At 48.9% G+C, this 27,909-nt stretch overlaps 1 protein-coding gene across 1 annotated transcript; it reads left to right on the top strand.

Annotated features, from left to right (window-relative positions):
- LOC107123864 (cytochrome P450 3A29-like) lies at positions 1–24,841 on the top strand. Its single transcript, XM_015427207.1, has 12 exons — positions 1–21; positions 1,599–1,651; positions 2,802–2,901; positions 3,068–3,181; positions 5,285–5,373; positions 8,444–8,592; positions 13,475–13,602; positions 14,226–14,304; positions 15,322–15,482; positions 18,740–18,966; positions 22,126–22,288; positions 24,746–24,841. Exons 1-12 carry the CDS (start codon positions 1–3, stop codon positions 24,839–24,841), a joined length of 1,380 nt encoding a protein of 459 aa, XP_015282693.1.
- Positions 24,842–27,909: the final 3,068 nt, after the last annotated feature.

The raw sequence follows: 27,909 nt of genomic DNA, 5'->3' as shown, positions 1-27,909 counted from the left end.
ATGGCTGGCCTCCTGAAACAAGTACTCTGCCATGGAGTCTTGCTGGGTGACCTTGGGTCAGTCATGCACTCTCAGCCTAACCTGCCTCACAGGGCTGTTGTGACAATTAGATAGGGTTACCAAGTCCTACCTGTTGCTGCAGCGGGGGACTCCCAGCTCAGTCCTGGAGAGCGTGCGCCACAACCATGTCACCTGGAAGTGACGCGACCACGCTGGGGGCGGGGCCACGACCATCTGAGGGGAAACCATAGAGTTTTCCCTTGGATGACCGTGGCCCCGCTGCCAGCGTGCCCGGCGTGGTTGCGTCACTTCCGGGTGACGTGCACGTCACGTACTTTGGGGGTGAGGTTCCCCCCGGGGCCCGATCCGCCGGTGGCGGGGAACGGGCCTCTGGGGTGGGGGTTTCCCTGCCCCCCGGGGGGACTTGGCAAGCCTACAATTAGATGGAGAAGAGAAAAGTGCAGATTTCTTTGAATCCCCATTGGGGAGAAAGTCATAGTATAAAGGAAGTAAACAAATATATACTTGGTGTCACTGATGTTAAATGTGCTGTGCAATGGTGTGTGTTTGTCCCTGTATCTGGTTTGTATTTGTGTGTGTGTTTGTGCATCTGAAGTATTTCTGCTTTTCCTTCAATAATACTAGACTCTGGAGTTCATTCTGTTGCATTGCCTCATAGCTTTGCTTGAATTTCAGTTTTCCTGTGTTATCTGTTACAGAGACAGGCTTTTTACAGGTTTTTAATTTTAATACTCCCTCATTGACACATGCTTATGCCAAGTCTCTGACAGCTGTATTCTTGTCGGCTTTATCTGGGCAAAAATTTATGGGCTTATTCCATATCCTCTGTAGTAGATGATAACAATGTACCCAAAAGTATCCTAAATGCTTAATGAAAAGTACATACAGGTATTCTTTCATCCTTGCTTATTCATGAAGTTAAGGACTAGTTTAATGTTGCAAAGCATTCCAGTAGAGAATGGAAAGTACAGAATAATACAGTATGTGTTAGCCATGAACAAAGGCAGAAATTTAAGTTAACAGCACATAATTAACTGAATTGCAATTTTACTTTCAACCATCAATTAGTGTCACCAGTTTTAGGAGCAACTGTCTTCATGCCCTCTAAAAGAAAACTTGATGCCCTTGTACCAACTAGCAGGGCAGTGAAACAGGGCCACCCACAGAAAAGGTAGCGGTTTATGCAGGCTAAGAAGAACCCCCTCCCAATAAACTAGGGTTGCCAGCCTCCAGGTGGGGCCTGGAGATCTCCCGCTTTTACCACTTATCCCCAGCCGACAGAGATCAGCTCCCCTGGAGAAAATGGCTGCTTTGAAGGGTAGACTCTATAGTATTGTACTATGCTGAGACCTCTCCCCTCCCCAAACCACGCCCTCTCCAGGCTCCACCCCCAAAGGCTCCAGGTATTTCTCAACCCAGACCTGGCAACCCTGGCCGGTTCTGGCCCCCGGGCCGTATGTTTGACACCCCTGGATTATATGGTCTTGTGCTGGGACTGTACCATGGATCTTTTCGTTTGCTGGATCTCTTCTTTCCATTCCTGTTTGCTTCTCTGACATCTCTGTCTACTTTGGCAGGGGATTCCGCATTTCGACCAGAGTTGTTATCAGAAGTATGGTAAAATCTGGGGGTGAGTATTTTTTTTTTGGTTTTTAGTTTTGTCTTATTTGAAGCATTTCTACAGACTCACATGATAGGGAGGGGAAAGGTCGTCTGGAGGCTGCTTAAACAATCTCCTAGTGGTTAATTTCTAAAACGAGCCTGCAAGAAAAGAGGTCATGCTTACTTGGACATCGCAAGCTCTGGCTTCCAAGCTGGGCGGCCAGCCCCCCCCCCAGTGGAGGTGGATTCCCCCACTACTAGGCTGTGCCCCCTGCCATGGGTCAGCTGGCTGTCAGGGGGACTTACCCGGAGGAAGAGGAAGGCCCAGGCAACATTGCTGGTGACGTAGTGCTATCACTTCCTGTGCGGACAGGAAGTGATGTCATCACACCAGCGATGTCTGGGCAACGCTCTGGTATTTGGGCAAAAACTCTACAGTGGAAGTGGTTGTTTTTTTTAACCATAGAGTTTTTGCCCGGATACCAGAGCATTGCCCAGACATCGCTGGTGTGATGACATCACTTCCGGTGCGTGTTCTGGCGATGTTAACAGGGCCTCATTCCCACTCTTGGTAAGCGCCTCCCCCATCACCCCCGGCAACCATACTTCAGAGGTCCCTTGCTGTTACGGGAATAGCTTGGTTTGAGAGTACACTGGGAATTTGTCTTCACCTCTTTCTCTGGTGGCAGTGAGGCCTCTGCATCAGCTGGTTTGAGACCAGTTGCCCCTCGGTTTCTTGTCTCTCAGGACGGTCAATCAGTGACCCTTCTGTCTGGTCATTCTGCAACTCTATGGTGTTCAGAAGTTCTTATTTATCTCGTTCATACTTCCCCTCCCTCCCTTTGTGCCATTCCTGTTAGGTTAAGAGGACATTTTGGCAGGGATCTGTCCATTTTGTTATTTATTTGTCTAAAGTAGGGGTCTCCAACCCTTTTGACCCTGCAAGGACCTTTGGAGTCCTGACACAGCATAAGGGGTGTGGCCACAAAACGGCTGCCGAAAACGGTTGTCGCCGGAGGCGGGGCCAGCCACAAAACAGCTGCCACGGTGTTATCTTCAGTTCCCACTCTGAGAATCTTTGCACTGGGGTGGCAGCTACTGCCAAAGATCTTATCTTCTCTCCCCTGCTTTATTTTGGCAACTAGGCTATCTCTCCCCTGCTTTATTTTGGCAACTAGACTATTCGATGGCCGCCAGCCGCTGATGGTCATTCTGGATCCCGTCATTATCAAAGCCATCCTGGTGAAAGAATGCTACACCTATTTCACCAACCGCCGGGTAGGTATCCCGCGGGGGGCTTTTCCGAGTAAAGACGTCCTAGGTTGTTAGCGCTTCTGAAGAGATGACATCGCCAGTCTCTGGGCATGTACAGAAAGACTGGCTCCACAATGGCGGTTGCCCCTCACTCCCGGTTTCGTTTTTCTTTGCATCTCTTTCCGCTCAGAACTTCCGCTTGAACGGAGACCTAGAAAGTGCCATAACGATAGCCACCGATGAACAGTGGAAGAGGATTCGCACCATCCTCTCACCCACATTTACCAGCGGGAGGCTGAAGGAGGTAAGAAGCGAGGCCCTCCCAATCGATGCTGGGGAATGGATATTTTTGGCCAACAGTTTTGTTCAGTTCTCCAAGTGCTGGGGCTATTCAGAAATTTTTATTGGCATAAAGGGGGTAGATGTATAATAGCAGGGGGGGCCCCCCCCATTTGTTCAAGGCCAAATCTCTTAGCCGACTCACTTTTGGTGCTCTACGTGCTGCAAAGGATTCTGGGCCATCTTCTAGGCCACATGATCAGTGTTCCCTCTAAGCTGAGTTAGTGTGAGCTAGCTCAGAGTTTTTTTAGCCTCTAGCTCAGATTTTTGTCTTCGCTCAGGAAGGGACGGCTCCAGAGCAAACAGCCAAATGGCTCGCTCACAACTTTCATGCCAGGAGCTCACAAAGTAGAATTTTTGCTTACAAGACTCCACAGCTTAGAGGGAGCATTGCACATGATTGGTTGATCCCAGGCACCAATCGGGCGAGTTGGGTCTTTCCTGTTCACCTCTATGACCTGAGTATGCGACCTAGAGCCCAGTCAGTCACGCTTCCTGCATTCACACACGACTAGGGGTGTGCAAAAAAATAAATATATTCGGCCTCATTAGGATTTGGCCAAATCAGGCAGAATCAATTTCAGCTGGCAGAAAGACTCCCGCATGTCAATTTCGGCAGTACCAGCAGATTCAGGAGTCTCTGCCGAATGTCAATTTCGGGCCCATTATATCCTATGGGCCATTGAAGTCAATGGTGAAAACATAGGGTATATTCTGGGGGCTGGAGGGGAGCGGGTTTGAGGGACCTGATGCTGGGAAAGATTGAAGGTCAAAGAAGAAGGGGACGGCAAAGGATGAGATGGTTAGACAGTGTCATAGATGCAATGAACATGAAATTGAGCAAACTTCAGAGGACGGCGGAAGACAGGAGGGCCTGGCGGGAGCTGGTCCATGGGGTCCCGAAGAGTCGGACTCGACTGTGCGACTGAACAACAACAAAAAATTGTGGTTTTCAAACTTGCTACGTTTCTATGTCAGTTTGTCTGGAAAGGAAGCCCTGTGTGCTGCAAAGGATCCTGGGTTATCCTCTAGGCCACATGATCAGCTGATTCCAGGCACCAATCGGGCGAGTTGGCTCTTGCCTGTTCACCTGTCCTACAGCCCAGCCATTCACTCTTCCTGCATTCACATGTGACACAGAGAAGTTGGCAGAGATGTGCAAATGGACTTCTAGGGAAATCTGTCTGCCATTGCCGATCTTCTCATTGAGGGAACCGCCAGTAAATCTTAGGAGGAACTCCAGAATTCACTTTGCGAGCAACTTAGACAACCGACATGGAATTTCCTTTCCTTTTGGTTCATACGCAGTGTAATGGGAGCATTGCAGTCTTTTGATCAAATTCTCTTATTCCATGTTAAATTCAAAAGGGCTTTTCTATGCAGGCAATAGAGTAAATCAGGGGTGTCAAACATGCAGCCTGGGGGCCGGATCTGGCCCCCGGGGGGCTTCCATCAGGCCCGGACTGGAACTGGCCGTCTCCTGCTTCCAGTTACTTCACCAGACTCTCTCAATCGCTTCCATGTTTTCCCCTTGGTCCTAGACTCAGAACTCTGAGCATGAGATTTCTGTGGTGGATGTCAATAAATCAAAAGTAGGTTTGCAGCTTACAGATACACACCTGAACAGCATACTCAGGATTGCAACAGCACAGACATTTTGATGCAATAATTCAGAGCAAAAGTGCTAATGTTTTAAGCATGTTTTTATTTTTAGTTTAAAAAATCTTTGTGTTTATGTCCTTTATAAAGTTTGTATCTCCGCTACCTGGCATTACATTCTATGACACACCTGGCCCGGCCCAACAAGGTCTCACATGTCAGATCCGGCCCTCATAAGAAATGAGTTCGACACCCCTGGAGTAAATTATTCACAAAGTTACATAGAAACATTATTAAGGACTGTGGTCTATACTACTGTGTTTAGCTTGCTGAAACTAGGGTCCTACTGTATAATTTTGAGATCATACGATCCCATGTTTCAAGTGCTCTCCGTCCGCATCCACATTATCTGCCCCGGAATGCCATCGTCATGTAAGGGCCTCTCAGAATTTGTCTTACTTTGTTTCAGATGCTGCCCATCATTAACTCCAATGGGGAGAAACTGTGGAAGAACGTCCAGAAGAAAGTGGATAACGGTGAACCCATAGCTATGAAAGAGTGAGTGATTCTTACCCACCGAGTCGATTTTACAACGGGAACCGAATCGCATTCAGTCAGAGGTCTCGACACCCAATAAGAGGCACCTGCTATTTCGTACAGTATCTACACCGTCAGAAATTCTCCTCTTTTGAGTTCCGCGCAGTGGCACGTGTCCGTAAAACTCTGCTCAGCTAAGTTTGAAGAATTCCTTCCAGTTTAAGCAGAAGAGCCGCTCCAGTTGACGGAAGACTCCTTCGGCTGCGGGAAGGCGTCAAGCTTTGCTCAGCAGAATGGTAGGGATATGTCCATATCAGTTTGGTGCTGGAACTGCCTGGTATTTCAGACTGCCGGCTGGGAAGACAGGACTGAACCCTTCTCCAATTAGGGGGGAAAACTCCTTTTTGTATAAAACCAAGAATGAAGTTAAATTAGCAAGACCCACACGCGTGGCCTGTTGTTCCAATTCACAGGAAAAGAGACAGTCCCCCAAAATGCATGGGTTTAATGGGGTGATGTTGCAAATGCCACACGAGGGGTATTATTTTTTGCAATTGGCACATAATTAACATGGTTTCAAATATGAAATACATGTTCTGTATGGTTTAAACTAACATGATGCTTCTACATGTGTGTAAAATGCTATCAAGGCGCAGTCGACTTACAGCAACCCCAGCAAGGGGCTTTCAAGGCGAGTGAGAAGAAGAGGTGGTTGGCCATGGCCTTCCTCTGCAGAGCTTTCCTTGGAGGTCTCCCTTCCAAGTACCAACCCTGTTTACCTTACAACTTAAGGTGACCCCAGCAAGGGGCATTCGAGGCAAGTGAGAAGCAGAGGTGTTTTGCCATCACCTTCCTCTGCAGGGTCTTCCTTGGTGGTCTCCCTTCCAAGTACCGACCCTGCTTAGCTTACAACTTAAGGCGACCCCAGCAAAGGGCTTTCGAGGCAAGGGAGAAGCAGAGGTGGTTTGCCATCACCTTCCTCTGCAGGGTCTTCCTTGGTGGTCTCCCTTCCAAGACTTATGGTGATCCCAGCAAGGGGCTTTCAAGGCAAGGGAGAAGCAGAGGTGGTTTGCCATTGCCTTCCTCTGCAGAGTCTTCCTTGGTGGTCTCCCACTTACCAACACTGCTTAGCTTCCAGGATCTGACAAGATTAACATAAGAACATAAGAGAAGCCCATGTTGGATCAGGCCATCCAGTTCAACACTCTGTCACACAGGGGCCAAAACCCAGGTGCCACCAGGAGGTCCATTGGTGGGGCCAGAACTCCAGAAGCCCTCCCACTGTTTCCACCACCACCCAGCACCAAGAATACAGAGCATCACTTGCCCCAGACTGAGAGTTCCTAGCTATACCTTGTGGCTAATAGCCACCGATGGACCTCTGCTGCGTATGTTTATTTAATTCCCTCTTGAAGCCGTCCATGCTTGTAGCCACTGCCACCTCTTCCTGTGGCAGTGAATTCCATGTGTTAATCACTCTTTGGGTGAAGAAATATTTCCTTTTATCCATTCTAACCCGACTGCTCAGCGATTTAATTGAGTGCCCACGAGTTCTTGTATTGAGAGAAAGGGAGAAAAGGACTTCTTTCTCCACCTGCTCTCTGCACTTTTCCCAATGCTATGATATCCTTGCCAGTTTATTGTAGTGGTTAAGTGTGCAGACTCTAATCTGGGAGAACCAGGTTTGATTACCCACTCCTCCACTTTTTCCCTCCATAGAGAGAAATGGAGGGGATGGGGGCAACCTGTTTGGGGGCCTGTAGAATTGGAACCCCTCGTCCAACATTCTTGAAACTTGGTGGGTATCTTGGGGAGAGGCCCCAGCAGCTACCCTGTGAGCCTCTCTCACAAACACCCTCCCCTCCAGCCCCCAGAATATACCCTATGTTTTCACCATTGTCTTCAATGGTCCATAGGATATAATGGAACCGAATTGCTGCTGAAATTCGGCGGCAAGCCGATTCAGATCAGAGAATCTGAATTGGCCCTCAGCAGCCCAAAAGGGGCCCAAATCCCTAGGTTGCACCATCGATTTATACAGGGGCATTATGATACTGGCGGATTTGTTTTCAATTCCCTTCCTAATATTATTGCAGGCACACACTTGTCTCAACATTTTCAGGTAGTCAGCTGTGTTGGTCAGTCTCCACCAGTTCAGACCCCATCAACTTTGCACTTGGCCACATTGAACCCCGTTTGCCACGTTGACGCCCATTCACCCATCCTCAACAGATCCCTTTGGAGTGCCTCACAATCCTCCCTGGTTCTCTGCACCCGGAACGTTTTAGTGTCAACTGCAAATTTAGCCATTTCACTGCCGTTTCATGCCGCCGTCTCTCCCATGCTTTTTATGTATCCATACTTTAATGGAATTGTAATTTTTTAAAGATCATACCTGTGATTAATGCATACATACACAGATATTATTTATTTGCCATACAATAAATAAATATTTGCCATACAATAATTTTTTGCCATACAATAAATAAATAATATCTGTATAGGTAAAGGTAAAGGTTTCCTTGCTCGAAAGTCAGTCGAATCCGACTCTAGGGTTGCAGTGCTCATCTCTGTTTCAAAGCCAAAGAGCCAGCGCTGTCCAAAGACGTTTCCGTGGTCATGTGGCCGGCATGACTAAACACCAAGGCGCACGGAACGCTGTTACCTTCCCACCGAAGTGGTACCTATTTATCTACTTGCAATGTCTTGCTTTCGAACTGCTAGGTTGGCAGGAGCTGGAACTAGAGACGGGAGCTCACTCCGTCATGCGGCACCCGGGTCTCGAACTGCTGAACTACTGACCTTCCACAGCCTGCAGTTCAGCGTCTTAACCACTTGAGCCACCGCAGCTCCTAATATCTGTATACATATGTATTAATCACAGGTATGGTCTTTTTAAAAACTATAATTCTGTCCAAATACGGAACTTTAAACAAGTTTGACAGAAATACTACAATGAAGAATGGCAATTATTTTGAGTTTCACCAGCTGACACAACATGGATGCTTTTCTCTGAGACGGGCTTCATGTGTCATGGAACCCATTCATGTTTCATGTATTTATGTGTCTCCCATCTCTCCTCCTTCCACAGCTTATTTGGGGCCTACAGCATGGACGTCATCACCAGCACTTCGTTCAGCGTTGACGTCGATTCCATGAACAACCCCAACGATCCTTTCGTCACACAGATCAAGAAGTTCCTCAAGTTCAGCTTCTTCAGTCCACTCTTTCTTCTCCTTGGTACGGGATCTTTGTGTGCTACGGAATCTGGAAAGTACCGTGACCCCTTCTTTAAAAAAAAAAATGTGGGGAGTTGGACAGTTCCAACGTAGCGTTTCCACCTTCTTTTGAACATTGTACATGGTCTGTCATGGAATTGCTCCTCCCTGCATGGTATTGGTAGATCTCTGAACCCTTCAATATGATGTTTTAACTGTTGTTATGGCAATTGCCTTTGTTGTAGCCGCCCTGAGTCTGCTGGGGAGGGCGGAGTATAAATCTAACAAATAAATAAATAAATAAATTCAAGGCCCAAGGGGCCTGAGTGAGTCACCTCCCCCCCATCTTTTACACTGGTCTTTCCCAAAATGAGAAAGAACATTTCTATATAATTCTTAGAACTGATTTATCTGAGAAACCACTGCTTTCATGTAGGAGAGTCAATTTGGTGTAGTGGTTTGGAGCGTGGACTCTAATCTGGGGGAACCGGGTGTGATTTCCCACTCCTCCACTTGCAGCTGCTGGGGTGACCTTGGGTCAGTCATAAGTTCTCTCAGAGCAGTTCTTGAAAGAGCTCTCTCAGCCCCACCTACCTCACATGGTGTCTGTTGTGGGGAGGGGAAGGGGAAGGGATTGTGGGCTGCTCTAAGACTCCTTTGGATAGTGAATGGCAGGGTATAAATCCAATCTCTTCTCCTCTTCTTCTGAATCAGTTCTAAGAATTATATAGAAGTTGTTGTTGTTGTTTTTCATCTTGAGAAAGACCAACGTAAAAGATTAGGGAGGGGAAAAGACTTGGGCCTCTAGGTGGGGTTACCAACCTACAGGTGGAGACTGGAGGGCTCCCAAAATTACAATTGATCTCCAGATGACAGAGATCAGTTCCTCTTTGGAGGGTGGACTTTATGGCATGTATTTAATTCAGCTTATATACCGCTCTTTTCCCGGAGGCTCTGAGCGGTTTACATAGACGTTATTCGACCTCCCCTAACTAGGGCCACAGTGTAAGGGAGGGAAGTGAATGCCTGCCTACCAGGCACCCAGACAGCAGGGTTCTTTCGTTGTTTTTCCTTCTTCTTTTTTCGTTCCATGGTGGGTTCTTTTTCCTCTCACTTTCAAGGCGACAGCACTTTCCGGCCCAGATCTTGCTCGACAGCGGCTCCCCCTGGAGTGGTTCCTGTAGCACGCGACTGTGCGACAGCTGCTGCGACTAGCCTCCGTCCGATTGGCATCATACCCCACTGAGGTTCCTTCTGTGTTGCCAAGAGGCCAATGGTTCTCTCGTAGTGGATGGATATTAGGGAAAACTTTTTGACGCTAAGAGTTGTTCAGTAGGGGAATCGGCTGCTTCGGGAGGTGGTGAGCTCCCCCCCCTGGCAGTCTTTAAGCAGTGTTTGGACAAACACCTGTTAGGGATGTTCTAGGCTGATCCTGCATTGAGCAGGGGGTTGGACTAGGTGGCCTCTATGGCCCAATTCTGGGATTCTACGAGTCCTCTAGGGGTTTCAAAAGCAATAAACACACCAGCGATAGAGGGAAAACGATTGTATCCTCATATCGACAAAGTGCTATGCCCATGTCCCTTTCGGCCGCGGGAACCCCAAATAATAGCAGCGGGTCAATTCCTGAGTGTTGGCCAATGGGCTCAGCACCAGTGTTCCCTCTAAGATGAGTTAGTGTGCGCTAGCTCATAGTTCCTTAGCCTCCAGCTCACACATTTATGTCTTAGCTCAGGAAGGATGGCTCCAGAGCAAACTGATTTGTGTGGTAGCTCACAACTTTAATGCCAGGAGCTCACAAATTTGAATTTCTCTTCACAAGACTCCACAGCTTAAAGGGCCGCATTGTCAGCACCATTCTGCCTCCTGGTCTGAGCTTGAAGGTCCAAAGGGGAAAAAGTAACACACACCCCTTGACTGATAGATGACACCACTGTGGAGAATTCTGCCTCATTCCAGCACCAGGTGCACCTCCTTTCACTCCTCAAAATGCATTTAACTCCTTCCACCCTGGTGCTGTCACAGTTTGGTGTCGTGGTTAAGTGCGCGGACTCTAATCTGGGGGGATCGGGTTTTGATTCCCCACTCCGCCACTTGCACCTGCTGGATGACCTTGGGCAAGCCATAGTTCTCTCAGAGCTGTTCTCTCAAGGACAGTTCTCTCAGAGCTCTCTCTGCCCTGCCTACCTCACAGGGTGTCTGTTGTGGGGAGGGGAAGGGAAATGAGTTTGTAAGCCGCTCTGAGACTCCAGGTGAAGGGCGGGGTATAAATCCAATCTCTTCTTCTTCTTGTAAGCCGCCCTGAGCCCGCTCTATGTAAGCCGCCCTGAGCCCGCTCGCGGGGAGGGCAGGGTATAAATGTAATTAAATAAATAAAATAAGTTCTTTTACAAAGTGATCTAGGCACAGAGGGAGTAACTTGTGGCTCACCATCATCACCGTCTCCTCGAATTGCAATCGTCTTCCCCGATGTGCTGCTACACCTTCCCTGCCCCAAACTGCGCGCTCTCCGGGCGTCACCCACTAGTCTCCAGGAATTTGTCAAGCCAGAGTTGGCAGCCTTGCCTCTAAGGATTCTGAAGTCCTATGGACTCCATGCAAGAGAGAGCAGTTCCGTGAGAGACCATGTACAATCTTCGTGTGGGAAACGTGTGAAGGACGGGCTTATGGTGTGGCTCCAGTGGTTTTGGATGGATTTACTTATTTTGCCATGAAGCCACAGCTGACTTTGGACAACCCCATAGAATTTTCAAAGCAAGACACATTCAGAGGAGGTTTCCCATTCCCTGCCTCTATGCAGTGACCTTGGGCTTCCTTGGTGGTCTCTCCTCCAAGTACTGACCACGGCCGACCCTGGTTAGCTTCCAAGATCTGACGAGATTGGGCTAGGCTGGAGCCATCCAGGTCGGGGCGATTTTAGCTACGCCTTCACAATTTAGGTGCATGCGTCCGTTCTAATGAACCAAACCATTGGAATGTTTGGTGTCGTGGTTAGGAGTGCAGACTCTAATCCGGGAGAACCGTGCTTGATTCCCCACCCCTCCACATGCAGCTGCTGGGTGACCTTGGGCAAGCCACAGTTTGCTGTGAGCTGTTCTCTCAAGAGCGGTTCTCAAAGAGCTCTCTCAGCCCCACCTACCTCACAGGGTGTCTGTGGAGGGGAAGGGAAGGGAAAGTGGATTGTAAGCCGCTCTGAGACTCTGAATGAAGGGCTGGGTATAAATCCAACTTTTCTTCTTCTTGGGTCAGTCACAAGTTCTCTCAGAGCTGTTCTCTCAAGGGCAGTCCTCAAGAGAGCTCTCTCAGCCCCACCTACCTCACAGGGTGTCTGTTGTGGGAATAGGAAGGGAAGGAGACTAAGCCACTCTGAGACTCCTTCAGGTAGTGAAGGGCTGGGTATAAATCCAATCTCCTCCTCCTCCTCCTGACTAAATGTTAGGCTCTGGTTTCTGAACTTCTTCAGCTTGGGCAGGCAGAAACGAATGATTCTTGTAGGTAGAAAAGAGTAAGAGTCCAGTAGCACCTTAAAGACTAACAAAATTTGTGGCAGGGGAGGAGCTTTCGTGAGTCACGGCTCCCTTCTTCAGATAGGTAAAGGTTAAGGTCCCCCTTGCTCGAAAGCCAGTCGAGTCCGACTCTAGGGTTGCGGTGCTCATCTCCGTTTCAAAGCCGAAGAGCCAGCGCTGTCCGAAGACGTTTCCGTGGTCATGTGGCCGGCATGACTCAACACCAAGGCGCACAGAACGCTGTCACCTTCCCACCAAAGTGGTACCTATTTATCTACTCGCAGTGTCTTGCTTTCGAACTGCTAGGTTGGCAGGAGCTGGAACTCACTCCGTCATGCGGCACACTCAGGTATCGAACTGCTGAACTACCGACCTTCCACAGCCTGCAGTTTAGCGTCTTAACCACTTGAGCCACAGGTCCAGGAGCACCTTAAAGACTAACAAAATAAGTGGCAGGAGAAGAGCTCTCATGAGTCACGGCTCACTTCTTCAGATACAGCTCGAATGTGAGTCCATCTGTCCTTATATTATTAGGTTGATGGGTTTCCATTCTGTACAGCTAAACATGGCGCCTTCCTTGGAGATAGATCAGCATAGGTAGCCATGTGAGTCTGGCTGTAGCACTAGAAAAGAGCAAGAATCCAGTAGCACTTTAAGGACTAATAAAATATGTGGCAGGGGAGGAGCTTTCGTGAGTCACTGCTCACTTCTTTAGATACAGCTAGAATGTGAGTCCATCTGTCCTTATATCTTGGAGAGTGGAGTGATTTCAGATGCCAAATGACATTGGCAGGCCAATGACAATGGAAGGCGTGATTGGATTAGGTGTGATATGCAGAGGAGGTAGTAGGGGTGGAGAAATCGGTATTGGTAATGAGACGGGAAACCTAGGTCTCGATTCAGTCCAGGTGGATGCATTGTCTTGAGCTTCGTTATCAGATGCAATTCAGCAGGTTGTGCACAAACTGATCTGTTTGTGCTGGTGCTGACCCTTCTTTCTGGATCATCCTGAATATGTGAAGGACATTGCAGATGCGATTGAAATCATCCAAAGCTTTGTGATGCAGGAATGTTGCCCCATGGAGCAGTGCTGTCACATGGCTTCATTCCAAGCAGCCAACCGCACTGCCGTTTGTAGGAATGAATTGGACCGTAATTAGACATTCGTGCTGGGCAGAGTCAAACCATCTCATTCATGGTATTTAAGGGCTGCTTCAAGATATAAGAAGGCTTCACGTTTTTCTGCGCGGTGTGCTGAGATACACACCACTCTTGGGTGATTCAGATCTGGTTCCGTGAAAGCCACTGTGTCAGGGTCTTCTCCCTCCTGGAGAGGGTGGGTTTTCTTCTTGAACTGTTGCATCTCTTGAACGGCCACCTGACTTTTCGCCTCCTCAGTGATCTTCCCATTCCTCACTCCTGTGCTAGAGAAGCTAAACTTCACTATGGCACCAGCCTCCTCCATGAACTTCTTTGTCAACGCGATCAAGAAAATCAAGAATGACCGGCAGAAGAACAGTCACACGGTCAGTCTGGCCCTTATGAGTCTGTGGTCGGGGAGGTATGTGCACTTGATTCTTAAAAATAAGGTTGATTCTCCATCGAGATAGAGAAATTCAATATGAGTACTACCACAGACCCAGTTGAAAGAGAAATGTGGGTACTAATGGATAAATGGTACCCGATTCTAGAAAAACTAGATGTAGACAAGCTTGAATGGGAATCCATAACAGAGACAAAATGTAAGCTATTAGCTTTAGGATAATGTACCAGTTGGTCAAGAATTTAGCTGCAAGAAGCTATGAAGAACATACAATTTAGCTCTTGTAGCTGAAAATACTTCTCTTTCATGTAACTCTAAGTACCATAACGTTATACCAACGTAAGAGTATGTAACTTCCACCACAACGGTGGCATCTTTACAGTCATGTTCGAGATGCTTACAAGTGTTGATTTCTGTACAATTTCCCAAATTTTATTGAATTATCTTGTATGCTGATTGAATGATAATTAAAAAATCAAAACAAAAATCGAGATAACCCATCCTATACGCTGCTGAATTGATTCCTGGATACCTTGTCCTATAAGAAAGGCAACTGGGTATAGTATTGCCTCTTGCTTGATTTTTTGCTTCTCTGTTTTTCCCTAGAACCGAGTTGACTTTCTGCAGCTAATGATGGACTCCCAGGTTGCAGGAGAGAATTCTGAAGAGGCACATCCATATAAAGGCAAATATTACAGATCTTCCCCGGCTGTTGGCTGTTCGAGGAGGTCCTGTGGGAGAAAGGGAGGACCTACGTTGGATGTTGGTGGACTACGGGGAAACACAGCAACTAGGATAGAAGAAGGCCCCGTTTTATGGTGAAGCCGTTTCAAGTTTTAGTGCCATGGGGAGAGGGCTGCGCCCTTGGATATTTTCAACAAGATAATAGCGAAAGCACAACAAATACACGTGAAGCGGCCTTGTACTGAATTAGCCCCTTGGTCCATCAAGGTCAGTGTTGTCTACGCAGACCGGCAGCTCAGATTACGCAGAGTGTCCAGAGCCAGTTTGGTGTCGTGGCTAGGAGCACGGATCCTAAACCGGGAGAACCGGGTTTGATTCCCCACTCCTCCACATGCAGCCGCTGGGGTGACCTTGGGTCAGTCACAAGTTCTCTCAGCGCTGTTCTCTCGCGAGCCGTCCTCGAAAGGGCTCTCTCAGCCCCACCCACCTCACAGGGTGTCTGCTGTGGAGAGGGGAAAGGAGTTTGTAAGCCGCTCTGAGATGCCTTCGGGAAGTGAAGGGCAGGGTATAAATGCAATCCCTTCTTCCTCTTAAGCAGAGGTCTTTTGCATCACCTGCTGCCTGGTCCTTTTCAACTGGAGATGCCGGGGATTGAACCTGGGATCTTCTGCATGCCAAGCAGAAACTCTTCTCCTGAGCCAAAGCCCTTCCCCGTATATGTGTTTTGAAAGCATTTCTTGTGGTTCCTCCTTCTATTTCATAATAACTGCAGCAGGGGTATCGACGGGACCTTTCTGTATTTCCCCACTGTGGCGAATGGGATTTTTTGCCTGTGTAGGGGGATTTATATTAGGGAAACAACACTGGAGGGTGGAGAATCCTGGTTCCTTCTTTCCCTGGCCTTGACCCCCGCCCATGTCTGTCCTACATAGGTCCTTTTCTAAAGTTCATGCAAGGGGATCCAGTGGCTATTTAATAGACATATTTTTCTTACTTGTCCCCCCCCCTTCTTTTCTAGCTCTGACTGACAAAGAGATCATTGCACAAGCCATTATCTTTATTTTTGCGGGGTACGAGACCACCAGCACCACCCTCAGCTTCCTGTCTTACTGCCTGGCCACACACCCAGATGTTCAGCAGAGGCTACAAGAGGAGATCGACGAAGCTCTCCCTGACCAGGTAAACGTTCCCAGTGTTTCAAAGCCGAAGAGCCAGCGCTGTCCGAAGACGTTTCCGTGGTCATGTGGCCGGCATGACTAAACACCAAGGCGCACGGAACGCTGTTACCTTCCCACCGAAGTGGTACCTATTTATCTACTTGCAATTTCTTGCTTTCGAACTGCTAGGTTGGCAGGAGCTGGAACTAGAGACGGGAGCTCACTCCGTCATGTGGCAACTCGGGTCTCGAACTGCTGAACTACTGACCTTCCACAGCCTGCAGTTCAGCGTCTTCACCACTTGAGCTACTGCAGCTCCACCGTGTTAACTGAGCTTGGCCCAAATGAAGAAGAAGAAGAGATTGGATTTATACCCCAGCCTTCACTACCCACAGGAGTCTCAGAGCAGTTTACAATCTCCTTTCCCTTCCTCTCCCCACAACAGACACCCCGTGATGTTGGTGGGGCTGAGAGCTCTCTCGAGAACTGCCCTTGAGAGAACAGCTCTGAAAGAACTTACGACTGACCCAAGGTCACCCCAGCAGCTGCATGTGGAGGAATGGGGAATCAAATCTGGTTCTCCCAGATTAGAGTCCGCACTCTTAACCACTACACCAAACTGGTTTGCTTTGTCGGGACAGAAATTTGTCAAAGGAAGGAGTCGTGAATTTCAAAGGTCTGTTTTATTTTGGAGTGGTAGAAAACCTCTTGTAGCATGAGTTCTGACAACATTAAACTGTTCTTGCTGAGTTTGCAAGCTAACCAAGAGTTCAAACACTTTTTCAGCTCTCAGTGAACTCTGTTTGCTTCAGGTTACTTTCATCTTGGACAGTTAGTTGAAACGGTTACAGAAAAGTTAGATTAATGGCTCTTTAATAGACGCTGAGATTGGCCTTCTTAACATGCTATATCAGATATATTTCATACTCACCTGCTGATTGGCTTATTTGAACTTACATTGGTTATCTCATATTTAGTTATGAACCTATCAGTTACCTAGAGAATGATCACAGATTAAGAGAAAGATATGACTGATATGACAAATCAGACTTCTCTGAATGGAAATTTCAGAAGAAGGATAAGTGAGATTTCTTGGTGGGTGACTTCAGCTTTTTCATAATCTTTTAAAAGTAAAGGTAAAGGTTACCCTTGCTCGAAAGCTTGTCGAATCCGACTCTAGGGGGCGGTGCTCATCTCCGTTTCCAAGCTGAAGAGCCAGCGCTGTCCGAAGACGTTTCTGTGGTCGAGTGGCTGGCATGTCTAAAGGCTAAGGCGCACGGAAAACTGTCACCTCCCCACCAAAGCGGCACCTATTTATCTACTTGCAATTTCTTGCTCTCGCACTGCTAGGTTGGCAGGAGCTGGGGCCAGAGACGGGAGCTCACTCCGTCATGCGGCACAACAAGCTGAAACCTGATTTGTTTTTAAAACTATCACTTGTGGTAATATGACTAGATAATGCTAGGCCCTTTGATAATTTCGCATTTATCTTCATAGTAATTTCAGGGTTAACTTTTTCATGTGGGTTTTTTTTCTGTCTTGCTCAATTAAAAGAATCTCTCGTTACAAGCTGAATGCAAACAGGGTATATAAGAAGCAGTGACCTGCGATACTCGCGCGGGGGAGAAGGAGCTCCACGTGGAGGAGGAAGCAGCCGCGGTTGAGTCCTTCTCCCTGCCCCCCAGCACTCACGGCTAGGCCCACACGGCTCCCAGCCGCCGGGCCCAACAATCTTTCTCCCCCACACCGGCAGCAAGGCCCACGCAGCTCCCAGCCACCGGCCCACCAAGCTTTCTCCCGCTCCTGCCCAGGTACCAGCGGTGAGGCCTGAGCGGCTCCCAGCCGCTGGGCATAAGAACATAAGAGATGCCAATGTTGGATCAGGCCAAAGGGCCATCCAGTCCAACACTCTGTATCACACAGTGGCCAGAAATACCAGGGGCCATCAGGAGGTCCACCAGTGGGGCCAGGACACTAGAAGCCCTCCCACTGTTGACCCCCCCCCAAGCACCAAGAAGACAGAGCATCACTTGCCCCAGAGCCCCTAGCTATACCTTGTGGCTAATAGCCACTGATGGACCTCTGCTCCAGATGCTTATCTAATTCCCTTTTGAAGCCGTCCATGATTGTAGCCGCCACCACTTCCTGTGGCAGTGAATTCCATGTGTGAATCACTCTTTGGGTGAAGAAGGACTTCCTTTTATCCGTTCTAACCCGACCGCTCAGCAATTTCATGGAGTGTCCACGAGTTCTTGTATTGTGAGAAAGGGAGAAAAGTACCTCTTTCTCATTACAAACTGAATGCAAATAGGGTATATAAGAAGCAGTGACCTGCGATACTCGCGCGGGGGCCTGCTGAGCCTTCTCTCGCTTCCCCCCTCCCCCAGCACTGGCAGTGAGGACTGAGCGGCTCCCAGCTGCTGGGCCCACTGAGCCTCCCCCGTAATGGCCAGGGCATTCTCTGCACATGTGCAGGGAACGCTCTTTTACTTTTGGGGGGATTTAAGTATCCCCTGTATATTTTTTCAACTTTTCAGATTTTTCTGCACACCTGGGGACTGCCCCAAGTGTGCAGGAAAATCTCTTAGCCCCCCAAGTTCCCCCGATGTGCATATTTAGATACCCGCACAGAGGGGGCATCTTGGGTATTAGTATATAGGCAAGAAGGGGGACCCGCGATACTCGCGGGGGGGGAGGAGGAGATTCACACGGAGGAGAAGGAAGCAGCTGCAGGTGAGCCTTCTCCCCTGTCCCCCGGCACCAATGGCAAGTCCTGAGCGGCTCCCAGCCACCGGCCCGCCAGGCCTTCTCCTGCCCCCTGCCCCCCACGGCGGCAGCAAGACAGTTGCAAGGGCGTTCTCTGCGCATGCGCAGGGAACTCTCTTTCACTTTGGGGGGGGATTTAACTATCCCCTGTATAATTTTTTAAAGTTTTCAGATCTTTCTGCACACCTGGGGACTGCTCCAAGTGTGCAGGAAAATCTCTCTGCCCCCCCAAGTGCCCCCAATGTGCAGATTTAGATATCCGCACGGAGGGGGCAACTTGGCTATTAGATACATAGATAGTGATAGACTGCGGGATGTCTACGGGAAGATTGTGAGAAGTATGAAGATTCGAAGTAAGTACGAAATGTCGTGTCTGGATTGGCCTCAAATACTTGGAGCGTTTTATTTGTTGGCCACATTTCGTAACCGGCAATCCGGTGGAATGGCATTCAGTTATTCATAGCCCACTGTTGAATGCTGCCCCACACTAGGAGATATTTTCCCCCTTCACAGGCCACGCCCACCTATGACGCCATCCTTCAGATGGAGTACCTCGACATGGCGGTGAATGAAACCCTCCGGCTCTTCCCTCCATCACCACGGATTCTTAGGGTCTGCAAAAGCACCGTGGAGATTAATGGAGTGACTATTCCAGAAGGAACTGTGACCGTGATCCCGGCTTACGTCTTGCACCGTGACCCCGAATATTGGCCGCAGCCGGAAGAGTTCAGACCTGAGAGGTGGGTAGCCAGGAGAATGGGTTCTGAAACCGATGCATAAAAATAGTCGTGGCAGGAAGTAAGCCATCTAGTTGTGATCGTGGCAACACCTAAATAATGCATTTATCATTGTTTGACATACGATCTCTCTGTAACGCCGCACGGGACGTTTTCGAGGCACATGTCCATAAACCGTGCATGGAATTTAATTAACTCGGTCGAAGGAAATGACAACTCAGCCGGCTTTCGCAGCTGTTAACGCTGGCCCAGTTTTACGGCCAGCTGTTAAAAGGAAAACCACAGGGCAACTGCGCCAAAGACTTGCGGATCCATAACAGAAGGGGTAAAGACGTGAGCAGAAAGTGAATGTGCCGGTAGCGAGTTAGTCTTCCAAAGTTAGTCTTCCAAAGTTGGTAGTGGTGTCAAAGCCCAAATAAAAACAGGGCAGAACAGACGGTGATTTGCTCTAGGTCACGAAGGTAAAAAAGGTAAAGGTAAAGGTTTCCCTTGCTCGAAAGCCAGTCGAATCCAACTCTAGGGTTGCAGTGCTCATCTCCGTTTCAAAGCCGAAGAGCCAGCGCTGTCCGAAGACGTTTCCGTAGTCATGTGGCTGGCATGACTAAACACCAAGGTGCACGGAACGCTGTGACGTTCCCACCGAAGTGGTACCTATTTATCTACTTGCAATTTCTTGCTTTCAAACTGCTAGGTTGGCAGGAGCTAGAACTAGAGATGGGAGCTCACTCCATCATGCGGCACCCGGGTATCGAACTGCTGAACTACCCACCTTCCACAGCCTGCAGTTCTGCGGCTGGCTCAATTTGCTATAATCCAGTAGAAGATTTCACTGAACTTCTTCTCCATTTAAATGAACGGGACTGTTTCCCTCAATTGTGTCTTCCTGTTGCTTGGGGGGGGGGGGTCCTGTTTCACATGTGTTTTGCCCCTTCTAGTGGTCGATTCGATATTTATTTTACTTCTGAGTCTTGTATCCTGCCCTGCCCCGCAAGCGGGCTCAGGACGGCTTAACAACAAAAACCCAACCGCAGAAAACGTGCATTTAATTATAAAACAGTTCATTAGAACATTAGCTCAATGATAAAAATGTCGTCGGCTAATTCCTGACAGCGTAGCAATAATGTCTTCTTCTTTCAACAACTGCTTGGCTTGTGCCAGGAGGGCGGGGGGGGGGTGCTCTCCATAAACAGATCACTCAATCCAGGCACCCTAAGATGTAAGTAAGGCCATGGTGTCAGAACCCGCAGCCAACAATGAAGTAAACGCATTCAGGAATGGTAATATTTTTATTGCAGAGCTATAGATGCAGTAACATAAGCACTGTTAGGAATGGCGGCGGACCCAAGGGCATAATAAGATATAGGGTATTCGTATGCACACACACACACCCCGGCACTGGCCAATTAGGCATCCTCCCGCATGCGAGATAAAGCTTGGAGACCGTTAGGTAGCCGAAGCTGAGAACCAGGAGTCTCCCACGGCACCTAGGAGAAACCCAGACAATACAACACCCTCCTGCACATCTGTATAGATAAGCGTTTCGGCGCAAGGCAGAACAAGCACAGAAAGGAATGCAGTAGTAATTAACAAGACACAGACCGAGCTCCCCAACCCCCATGGCAGCGTAGCTGACATATGGGCACTGAAGCAGGGAAGGCCAATGTTATTTGACATCTGGCACCTCAACCAAAGGCCTGGAGGAACAGCTCCATTTTGCAGGCCCTGCGGAATTGCAGTAAGTCCCGCAGGGCCCTGATCTCGATTGGGAGCATGTTCCACCAGGCTGGGGCCAGGGCAGAAAAGGCCCTGGCCCTGGTTGAGGTAAGGTGGAAGAGCGCAAGGCTCTTTGGGGCACATATGGGGAGAGACGGTCCCGCAGATATTACATCACTTTCTGTCCAGCATTAAAAACCTGCAGTTTAAATCTGCAGGGAGATATGCCAGACATAAAGAGATGTAATATCGGATTGTCCACTAGAGGGGGCAAAGCATGGGTGGTGGTGGGGGGAAATCTTGAAGCAACAGGAACGCACTAGCGAGGAAAGTGAGAATGCAGAAGAGGTGGTGGGGTCAGCCATCGGGAGTCCGTTTCTGATGGGTCTCACTGAAAGAAACAGGTACGCTTACGTCATTAGATGAATATCAGTGACAATTAGATGTATGAGCTTCATTTGACCTCTTAGTTCAGTGGTGGTCTGTCTCAGGGGAACAGATACATTCATAAGTGCCGTCCAGTCACACCCAACTTATGGGGACCCCAGCAAGGGGCTTTCAAGGCAAGGGAGAAGCAGAGGTGGTTTGCCATTGCCTTCCTCTGCAGGGCCTTCCCCGATGGTCTTCAGTCCATGTACCAACCCAGGCCATACTGCACCACTCCACACCCGGTTTGGTGTAGTGTTTAAGAGCGCGGACTCTAATCTGGAGAACCGGGTCTGATTCCTCACTCCTCCACATGCAGCTGCTGGGTGACCTTGGGTGAGTCACAAGTTCTCTCAGAGCTGTTCTCTCAAGGGCAGTTCTGGAAAGAGCTCTCAGCCCCACCTACCTCACAGGGTGTCTGTTGTGGGGAGGGGAAGGGGAAGGAGATTGTAAATTACTCTGAGTGAAGGGCAGGGTATAAATCCAATCTCCTCTTCATCTTCCCATGAAGGACAAATGGGAGAACGGATAATGCCATTCTGTTCCTCTTGTGAGCCTTCCAGAAGCATCTAATTGACCTCTCTCAGAGAGAGAGAATCGTAAAACTGATGAGCCTTTGATCAGATCCGATGAGCTGGTTCTGTTCTTATCTTTCAACCTTGTTCAGCCTCTCAGTTCAATGAGTGGCTGGATCAAAAGTGCCCCTTGAAGTTACATTAGCGGTTTTCATGTTTATCTTTCCCCTGCATGTGTCTCGACAAAGGTCAGGCCCTTCAGCCGGTAGAACTATCCGGGGCCTATCATTGTGGTGTGACTACCATCGGCCGTAGACGTGCATATTTCTGCGATGAGCGTACCCTTTGGCTTTACTCATAGATCCACGTTTGTGACAAAAAAACAGATTTCCACCACAAACAACTCGTTTCCCTGAAGCACCAACTTCCATCAGTTGCCTCCCCCAAACTGAAAGAAAGGAGGTGGGTTTTGATGCCTCACATGTGGGACTTTCTCTCCTGTGGACAGGTTCAGTAAAGAGAACAAGGAGACCCTGGACCCCTACATCTTCCTGCCCTTCGGAGCGGGTCCGAGAAACTGCATCGGGATGCGCTTTGCTCTCCTCACCTTGAAACTGGCCGTCGTCGTCCTGCTGCAGAGATATACTTTCCGAACCTGCCAAGAGACTCAGGTAGGCCACAGGACCTTTAAATGCAGGGCGCATCGTTTCACTGGATCTGAACACACAAAGCTTCCTTGTACTAGAAAAGAGCAAGAACACCTTAAAAGGTAAAGGTTCCCTTGCTCGAAAGCCAGTCGAGTCCGACTCTAGGGTTGCAGTGCTCATCTCCGTTTCAAAGCCGAAGAGCCAGCGCTGTCCGAAGACGTTTCCGTGGTCATGTGGCCGGCATGACTAAACACCAAGGCGCACGGAACGCTGTTCCCTTCCCACCGAAGTGGTACCTATTTCTCTACTTGCAATTTCTTGCTTTCGAACTCCTAGGTTGGCAGGAGCTGGAACTAGAGAGGGGAGCTCACGCCGTCATGCAGCACACTCGGGTCTTGAACTGCTGAACTACTGACCTTCCACAGCCTGCAGTTCAGCGTCTTAACCACTTGAGCCACCGCAGCTCCTAAGAGCACCTTAAAGACTTAACCAACTTGGTGGCAGGGGAGGAGCTTTCATCAGTCACTTCAGATGCAGCTGGAATGTGAGTCCTTCTGTCCTTATATCACTAGGCTGATGGATCTCCATTCTATACGGCTGAATGTGGTGCCTTCCTTGGAGACAGGTCAAGACGGGTAGCCGTGGTAGTCTGTCCAGAGCAGTAGAAAAGAACAAGAGTCCAGGAGCACCTTAAAGACTAACAAAATATGTGGTGAAGAAGAAGAAGAGAAGAAGAGATTGGATTTATACTCCACCCTTCACTACCCAAAGGTGTCTTAGAGCGGCTTACAATCTCATTTCCCTTCCCCTCCCCACAACAGAGGTAGGTGGGGCTGAGAGAGCTCTGACAGAAACTGCCTCTTTTTCAAGAACAGCTCTTATCAGAGCTACGGCTTGCCCAAGGTCATCCAGCCAGGTGCAAGTGGAGGAGTGGGGAATCAAACCCGGTTCTCCCAGATTAGAGTCCACGCACTTAACCACGACACCAAACCGGCTCACTTCTTCAGAGGAGGAGGAGGAGGAGGAAATTGGATGAATGCCCTGCCCTTCACTCGGAGTCTTAAAGCGACTTACAATCTCCTTTTTCCTCTCCTCACGACAGACAGCCAGTGAGGTAGATGGGGCTGAGACAGCTCTTTCCAGAACTGTCCTTGAGAGAACAGCTCTGAGAGAACTTGTGACTGACCCAAGGTCACACCAGCAGCTGCATATGAAGGAGTGGGGAATCAAACCTGGTTCTCCCAGACTAGAATCCGCACTCCTAACCACTGCACCAACCTGGTTCTGCAAAAGAGTTGGATTTATACCCTACCCTTCACTTGGAGTCTCAGAACAGCTTACAATCACTCACCACCAATGCTCCCTTCTAAGCTGTGGAGTCTTGTGAGCAAACATTCTACTTTGTGAGCTCCTGGCATTAAAGTTGTGAGCGAGCGGTGTGGCTACTGCAAAAATTAGTTTGCTCTGGAGCCCTCCTTCCTGTGCTAAGACAAAAATGTGTGAGCCGGAGGGTAAAAAACCGTGAGCTAGCTCACACTAACTCAGCTTAGAGGGGACACTGGGTCATGTGCCTACATCCTCCGGAAGTGATGTAGGCACATGAGTGACATGGGGTGGGGGGCGACACTTTGGTTTGGGTGCAAAACTCTATGGTAAGATGCAGGGGTCGTTTTGTAGAAAACGAGCTAGGGGAACTCATTAGCATAACTCATTAACATATGCCACACACCCTGACATCACCGGAAGTGTGTCATGAGGCCACACACCCCTGACATCACCGGAAGTGTGTCATAAGGCCACACCCACCACTCAGTTAGTCTTAGTCTTAAAGGTTAGTCTTAAAGGTGTTATTTGTTAGTCTTAAAGGTGCTATTTGAACTCTGGACTATTTTGCAGCAACAGACTAACACAGCTACCTTGGGGAAGCTCCTGGATGGGGCTGGGAGTCCTTGTGGAGGCCACATGGAGTGGCCTCGGCCAGGCAGAGGGGGAGGACGCCAACTTACCCTCCTGCTTCTTCCTCCTTCTGCAACAGAATGAGTCTGGAAGAAGGGGGCGGCCGGAAGAAGGGGCGGGGCTTCGTCGTGTGCCCCGCCCCCTGCACCTCACCCAGGGGAACTGCGATCCCCCGCGATTCCCCTTGAAATGACCTCTGGTAAGATGCTAATTCTACCATAGAGGTTTTGCCCACAAACCAGAGCATCATCCCCCGACGTGTCTACGTTGCGTTTATCTCTGGCTTCTTCCCTCCCTGCTTCCAGTAAGTGTACCCCCATCCCCCACCCATTCATCCGACGGACCGGCAACCCCAGCTTAGACCCACTTTTGGTGCTCTTGATAACCTGCATCCGTACGTGTGGAAAGAGAAGCAGATGAAGCAGATGAAGAGACGTGGGTGAAACACAGGCGTGGCCCCCGGTATTGTCGATTTCACTAACTGGCTTTTCTGGATTCTTCTCCCCCTCCCTGTGAATGTCAAAGGTCCCCCTGGAACTAGGCACCAAAGGCTTCATGCAGCCGGAAAAGCCCATCGTGTTGAAGATGGTCCCCAGAGCCCGTGCCGAACCGGAAGAATAGATGAATCAGAAGCGCCTCAGATGCTGCTGCCACCAGCTCCCAATTCCATGACTTTTGGCCCTCGCCTCACGTGGGACTCGTAGTGGAGCTGAAACAGAAGACGTTCAGGGTTGCCACTTTCTGGAAAGCCAGGGAAATGGAAATGGGTCAGGGGAAGTCAGGGAAATTGTGATTAAAATAGATCCAAGCAGTGGGTTTTTGACCTGCTGCTGCAAGAGTATGATCTGTTCTTGTGGCAAATGGAATGGAGAAGGAGCAGAATACAAGTGAAACTGAATGATGGCCTTTCCCAGTGCCACCTTTTTCTTATCTCCACCCCCAGCAACCAGTCTAATGTGCTTGTTGGGCTCTGTCCCGTCATGATTTCCAAGGTGTGCCTGTAGCATTTGCAAAGCTAGGCTAGTTTAAGTGTTTAAAAAAGGTAAAGGTTCCCTTGCTCGAAAGCCAGTCGAGTCCGACTCCGTTTCCAAGCCGAAGAGCCAGCGCTGTCCGAAGACGTTTCCGTGGTCACGTGGCCGGCATGACTAAACACCAAGGCGCACGGAACGCTGTTACCTTCCCACCGAAGTGGTACCTATTTATCTACTTGCAATTTCTTGCTTTCGAACTGCTAGGTTGGCAGGAGCTGGAACGGGAGACGGGAGCTCACTCCGTCATGCGGAGTTTAGCAATATACAAACGTCAAACATCTGTTTTCATCCCTACCTGCTAGTACTGCATTTATAACTTACATATAAAGCTAAGCATGCTTTGGGGGGTTACGCTTGTCTATGGAATGGGCGTTTTGTCTCCTGCTAAACCCAGCGCAGAGTTGCAAATGAGTGTTGCTGCTGTTGGATTTCACAGACAACTAGCACTTTCTGCTATGCACCATGCACAGTGAATTTTGCAAGTGTGATTTGCTTGTTCCTGCTGGATTTGACAGAGTACCAGCTCTCTCACCCTCGTTCCTGACTTCTCCCGTGTGTAAAGGTTGCAAATGAGGGTTGTCTGCTTCTCTAGATTGCAGAAATCCCACCTCCTTTCTTGCTGCTGATCTGCTCATTACACTCTCTGGAACCAGAAAGGGAAACTTTCCCAGCTTTGGAAAGTTCCTACTTGGCAGAAAACAAACCTGCTAACCTCTTGGTGTCAGGCAGGAGGTTCTGTGTACAGCTGTATCCGAAACCACATTTTGAAGATGGCTTCTAAGAGGACAGTTTTTAATACACAGTGGCTGGATTTCAAACGTCATCCCGACTTCGTTCCGTGGCTATCACCAGTTGCTGGAGACAAACGCAAAGGTTATTGTAAAGTGTGATGCAAAACCTTTGAACTAAGTAATACGGGAATTAGAGCTGTGGGGGCCCATTACGTCAGAAGAACCTGAAAGTTAAATCAAGTCAGCAGTCCATTGCAATATGTTTAGGTCCAAAGCCAAGTACAAGTTCAGATAGTGAAACCATAGAGGGTGAAGATTGGAAAACATGATCAGAGTGATGAAAATGGCAAAGAGTTACCCACCACACAAACTAGTATGGCTAGGGGTCATTTCCTGCGGGAGCGCACAGGAGCGGAGCTCCGGCAGTAAGGAGCCCAGGGGGTGGGCACATGCAACAAGCCCCGCCCCCTGCTCCCAGCAGCCCTCAGCTGGGCCACGAGGAGCAAGAAGCAGCCAGGTAAGTGGCAGAGCCCCCCCACCCGCCTTCAGGTACAAGCTCTCCCTCCTATGTGAGGGCAGATCTGCACATCCCCCTCCCCATAGCTAGCAATCCAAAACAGTCCAGTGGCACCTTTAAGACCAAGTTTTATTCAGGTACGAGCTCTCCCTCCTCTGAGAGGACAGATCTGCACGTCCCCCCCCCCAACAGCTAGCAATCCAAAACAGTCCAGTGGCACCTGAGCAGTGGGTGTTGCCTTCTGACACACTTCCGGTGATGTCAGGAAGTGTAGCATATGCAAATGTTATGCTAATGAGTTATGCTAATGAGCTCCTGCACCTCTTTTTCTACGAAGTGACCCCTGAGTATGGCTGCCTATGTAATCAAGGACGGTGCCAGGACAGCAGAGGGCCTGTGGGCTTTGCAACTGGTGATGAAGAAGGTGGTCATTTAACTCTTGTAACAGCATCAGTGAGTTATTCAAGCGAATGTTCTCGGATAGCCAGATAGCGCAACAGTTTCATTGTGGAAAAACAAAAGCAATGTATGTTGCTGCTCTTGGCTTGGCACCATATTTAAGAACATAAGAGACGCCAATGTTGGATCAGGCCAAAGGCCCATCCAGTCCAACACTCTGTCACACAGTGGCCAGAAATACCAGGTGCCATCAGGAGGTCCAGCAGTGGGGCCAGAACTCCAGAAGCCCTCCCACTTTGGCACCATATTTAAGAACATAAGAGACGCCAATGTTGGATCAGGCCAAAGGCCCATCCAGTCCAACACTCTGTCACACAGTGGCCAGAAATACCAGGTGCCATCAGGAGGTCCAGCAGTGGGGCCAGGACATTAGAAGCCCTCCCACTGTCCCCCCCCAGCACCAAGAAGACAGAGCATCCCTTGCCCCAGAGCCCCTATCTATACCTTGTGGCTAAGAGCCACTGATGGACCTCTGCTCCATATGCTTATCTAATTCCCTTTTGAAGCCGTCCATGCTTGTGGCTGCCACCACTTCCTGTGGCGGTGAATTCATGTGTTAATTTCTCTGATCTTTTACTGAAACAGCTGCAACAATGCCAAACATTTGTTATCTGTTTTGATGAAGCGTTCAATACGGTGGTTCAAAAGGGACAGATGGATTGTTCGTTTTGGGGATGATTACTGTCATAAAGTTTCCACATGGTATCTAACCAGTGTTTTTCTTCAAACTGCTACTGCTGAAGACCTCCTTCAGGAGTTTCAAGAAGGCATGTCTTCTTTATCAGTTGCAAAATTATCACAAGTATCTATGGACGGGCCAAATTTAAATCGCCTTTTTCTGAGAAAACGAAAAGAAGAAATTAAAACCAACCTTGACTGTGTGTCTAACAACTGTAAAGAAGAAGGAAAATAATCGATTGACTTTGGGTCTTGTAGCCTTCATGTTGTACA

The sequence above is a fragment of the Gekko japonicus genome, unplaced genomic scaffold (genome assembly GCF_001447785.1).
Source record: "Gekko japonicus isolate JY-2015 unplaced genomic scaffold, Gekko_japonicus_V1.1 scaffold1021, whole genome shotgun sequence".
Classification (NCBI taxonomy): Eukaryota; Metazoa; Chordata; class Lepidosauria; order Squamata; family Gekkonidae; genus Gekko; species Gekko japonicus.
Note: the sequence above shows the minus strand (reverse complement) of the source record. Positions and strands in the feature narration are given on the sequence as shown.